Source organism: Salvelinus fontinalis, chromosome 4 (genome assembly GCF_029448725.1).
Source record: "Salvelinus fontinalis isolate EN_2023a chromosome 4, ASM2944872v1, whole genome shotgun sequence".
Taxonomy (NCBI): domain Eukaryota; kingdom Metazoa; phylum Chordata; class Actinopteri; order Salmoniformes; family Salmonidae; genus Salvelinus; species Salvelinus fontinalis.
In genome coordinates, this window is record NC_074668.1 from 42,601,674 (window position 1) to 42,605,989 (window position 4,316).

Sequence of the window (4,316 nt, forward strand, 5' to 3'; positions counted from 1 at the left end):
TTTTCTAAGGAGTCGAGGAGGCCTTGCTTATCAAAACAGATCAATGATCACTCACACCGCCAAAGTAGAAGAAGAGAGGATGAGAAGGGGAGCACAATAAAGTTGACCATTGCTATGTAGATTAGTTGCCCTTGGCTGGGAAGCTGATCCTAGATCTGTGCCTACAGGCAAGTAGCAGGGAAGATATGAGGGGGAGGGGTTCTCAATTGTAGACACCTTTAGTTAGTTAATGAGTGCAGGGCTGGATAGATGAGGGTATAAAGACAAGCAGGGAGCTGTGGCTGTCTCTACCGTCACTGCCTTATAGTCACCATGTCTTTCTCAGGGATATACCAGATGGAGACACATGAGAACTTTGAGTCTTTCATGGAGGCTGTTGGTAAGTTCGATTAGACTTTGGGTGTTAATTTCAGAAGTCGTAGTCCTTTCAGTAATGATGTTCATTGGTGATTGCGAATGCAATGGTTACTTTTGATGCTCAAACCCAGGTAGCACACTAGTTTCCTTGGATGTTCTGAGAATAGAAGTGAGATGTAGGAATGTTTTTTAATTTTAATATTTTTTAGGTTCCAGGGAGGTTCTGAGAACATCTTACTATGTTCTCCTGGGAGGTGTTTGTTCTCTTAACAGAAAATAACCTATAGTGATTTTTTATTTATTTTTTACTTTCACTGAATGTTTAATTTAAGACTAAACACTTTGTTTGGGCTAACTATTTTGAGCTTCCAGCACAGATGGGTTTGTTTGAAAATTATTTGTTTAGGCTTTAATTATTTATTGTATCAGTGAGATTAAACCTATGCTCTTCTGTCCTCTATCCATTGAATTAATCCACTGTGCTTCAAGGATGGAGTTGTCATGCATTAGTTTTGTAACTCATTGAAAGTGGATAAAAGTAGTTTATTCAAACACTATTTCAACAGGAACGAGCACTCATTAAGATCAGTTGTGGCCAACTACTGTGGTCAACACACTTAACAGATGATGGTGATTGTTGAAGCTGAAAACAGAATGTGTGTTTCAGTAATTTTTTGCCTTCATATGGCAAGTTTTTAGTGTTCTGAGAACATGACTTTAACTGGAACTGAGAACCTAAAGAACATTATGCTGAAGTACTGAAATTCCCACAGGAGAACATTTAGTCAGCTTAACAACTTGAGAACATTCCCAATGTAAAATTCCTAATGTTCCTATTACTTTACCTTCAATTAAATGTTTGAACTTTCAGGAAATATTCTGATCAAATAATGAAATGCCAAGAAAATAACATTTTGTTGAATTCCTTAATGAGAATGTTCCAAAGCCAAACAACTGTCCTGCACCATTGCCAGAATGTGGTATGCAAAATAACTAAGCCCTAAAATGTATGGTCCTCAGAACGTTATGTGCTAGCTGGGAATGCATTCAATGTTTGCATTCAGTTCATTGTTGCCATATTATAGTGCATCAGATCTTTACTTCAGCTGTAATAATTCAGTGTTCATGTCCCACTTCATTAACTTTCTGTAATACTAAAAAGCGCAGTGTATATGACTCTCTCGCTGCCGCAAACATGTAGGTCTCCCTGATGAGCTTATCCAGGAGGGCAAAGACATCAAGAGCATCTCTGAGATTGAGCAGACTGGAGACCACTTCAAGATGACTGTCACCACGGGGACAAGGGTCCTCACCAACTCCTTCACCATTGGCCAGGAGACGGAGCTCGAGTCGCCGACCGGGGAGAAAGTCACTGTGGGTGGCGCATGTCACAACCCAACCATGAGTTTCATACATGTAGCCTGGATTTATCCATCTCTCTACATATACAGCCAGTATCTAACTAAACTATAAGTTGAGCTGATGTGGGGTTACTATGGTTATTTCAGGTCCCAGTGATGTTGTGGGAGGACTGACTTTCATTGTCAGAGAATCTCCTCTGCTCTCCAGGGACTGGGCTCACAGTTGCAAAATTATAGCAGTTTACATCTCATAACCAACTGTCAATTTTTTTCCTCCATATATGGCCATCCAACTTGGGCCTATTAAATTGGTGCTAGTTGACTGTAGTTGGTGACCACTGCTTTCAGATCTAACCATTGACCTCTCCTGTGTTTCAGTCTGTGGTGATGAGGGAAGGTAACAAGCTGACGTCCTTAATTAATGGGATCGAATACGTCACAGAACTTATAGACACAAACATCCTCGTCAATGTGAGTCCGGGGCATATTGCTGGGGGTTCACGAAGCGACACTATTTCAGGGTTAATTTATACCATTAACAAAATGGGTAGTCTTTAACAGTGTCGTTAATGCAATTCAACAGTTTGCTGCCACCAATGTTCTAATTACATGCTGACCCCACCGCTGGCGTCACAAAATAAATGTACACCAACACTGCTCGCGCACCTCAGCAAGCGTCTGCGTGGCCAGGTGCTAAAATAGAAATTGGTTTTATTTGTGGTGCTGCAAGTCTGGCCTCTCCCATCTCCTCAATGGTTTCTAGGAGCGTATACCCATGTGAGTAATTGAAAGATTGACTTTGAGGTCCACACTGGTCAGTTGTGGTAAAGTTGGTTGTCAACCGCCATATAAAGGAGGCGAGATGACGATAAACAATTTCGGTTTTCTGTGGATTAATTGTCAGAGTAGACTTTGCATTTCAGGTAAAATAACAACCCAATGTTTGTGTACCAGGACAAATTGGCTAAATGTTTGCCCCCAAATGAATGTTACTGTTTTGATATTTATGTTTTGATATTTCAACCTGCGTGTCCTGATCACTTGTGTGGGTGAACAAAATCAATGTGCGAATGAGCGCTTCCGGTTTGGTCAGCATAGTGTACTGGCATGGATTTATTGATTAATGATGCTTTCTCTTTTCAGACCATGACTCTGGCTGGCATCTCATACAAGAGGACCAGCAAACGAATATGAAGATCTACTGCACTCTTTGGATTAATAAAATGTGAATTGCATGGAATGGTCTGGTCTCAGCATTTTATATCAATGGGTAGAACTTCAGGGAAAATTGAGGTTTGTAATAATGAGGCAAGGTTTGACATGAATGAGTGACGACCTCAGTGGGATTCAGAAGAAAGGCGTAGTTCCGTAAACAGTACACAATGGCCAAGATGGATATCTACATTTGCTATAAAGCAGTCACGTTAAAATGTGAACCCAGCATTGTAGAAATAAAGGCTTTGGTTGTTCCATGTAGTGTGTTGCAATATGGGTCAGAATCCTACCACCATTGGGTGCGTCAGTTTTAAAAGCAGATTCCTCAATATCCAGTTACTTTAGAAAATCAAGTTTCAGGCATTCTAGTGGCTGTGCTTTTGGACATCGCTTTCACTAGTTCCACCCCAGTTTAGCTGACAAAGGGCTAAAGGTGTACCATTTGAGGGTGACTGGTTTCCCAGCTACAGTGTGGCTGGAAAAGCTAAGGACCCTGGGACTAAAAATGTCCCTCTGTAACTGGCTCCTGCACTTCCTGACTGGCTGCCCACAGGTGGTAAGGTTAGGCAACAATATAACTGCCAAACTGAGCCTCAACACTGGGGACCCTCAGGGGTCTCTACTTGGTCACCTCCTGTACTCCCTGTTCACCCACGATGGCGTGGCCACAACTGCGTGGTAACACAAAACTCCAACACCAAGTTTGAGATGCACCACAACACCAGTGGTAGGCCTGATCACCGACAATGATGAGACCGTCTATAAAGAGGTCAACAACCTCAATGTGAGCAAGACAAAGGAGCTGAACGTGGACTATAGGAAAAGGCGAACCGAACAAGCCCCCATTAACATCGACAGAGCAGCTCGCTAGTTTGCTGGCAATGTGGACACCAAGGAACTACCATGGTCCTAACACACAAAGGCAGTTGTGAAGAGGGCAGAACACCTTTACCCCACCCCCTCTGTTTTGTACACTTCTGCTACGTGCTGTATCTATGCATAGTCACCTCACATATGTACAAATGACCTCAACTAACCTGTACCCCTGCACATTGACTCGGTACCGATTGCCTCGTTATTTACTTATTTGGTAAATATTTTATCTTGAACTGCACTGTTGGGTAAGGGCTTGATAGTAAGCAGTTCACGGTAAGGTCTACACTTGTATTTGGTGCTTGTGACACATTTTGAATTGACGTGTCATGGATGTAGGAATTGAAGGCTTAATTTGTCTGACATATTTGTATAATGTGAGGTCACTACTGCTGTTTGTTTCTTGACACCTGCCGCCATAGCTTTGTTCATGCTTATTGGCTAGTCCTTCAGGGCCCTGTGTGTGTGTAGAAAATATTACTCATTCTACTTAAACATCCTTTACTCCAA

General features: G+C 42.0%; 1 protein-coding gene across 1 annotated transcript; it reads left to right on the forward strand.

Moving 5' to 3' along the window:
• Window positions 1-274: 274 nt before the first annotated feature.
• On the forward strand, window positions 275-2,953 carry LOC129852796 (fatty acid binding protein 1-B.1-like). The gene is made up of 4 exons (XM_055918450.1): window positions 275-379; window positions 1,559-1,731; window positions 2,097-2,189; window positions 2,862-2,953. The coding sequence occupies exons 1-4, from the start codon at window positions 313-315 to the stop codon at window positions 2,910-2,912; spliced, it is 384 nt and encodes a 127-aa protein (XP_055774425.1). The 5' UTR covers window positions 275-312; the 3' UTR covers window positions 2,913-2,953.
• Window positions 2,954-4,316: the final 1,363 nt, after the last annotated feature.

Bases quoted from the DNA above. Each gene is read 5' to 3' on its own strand.
- LOC129852796 (XM_055918450.1), top strand. From the start codon at position 313: ATGTCTTTCTCAGGGATATACCAGATGGAGACACATGAGAACTTTGAG. The intron at 380-1,558 runs GTAAGTTCGATT...GCAAACATGTAG, and splicing joins GTCTTTCATGGAGGCTGTTG to GTCTCCCTGATGAGCTTATC. The intron at 2,190-2,861 runs GTGAGTCCGGGG...TTCTCTTTTCAG, and splicing joins ACACAAACATCCTCGTCAAT to ACCATGACTCTGGCTGGCAT.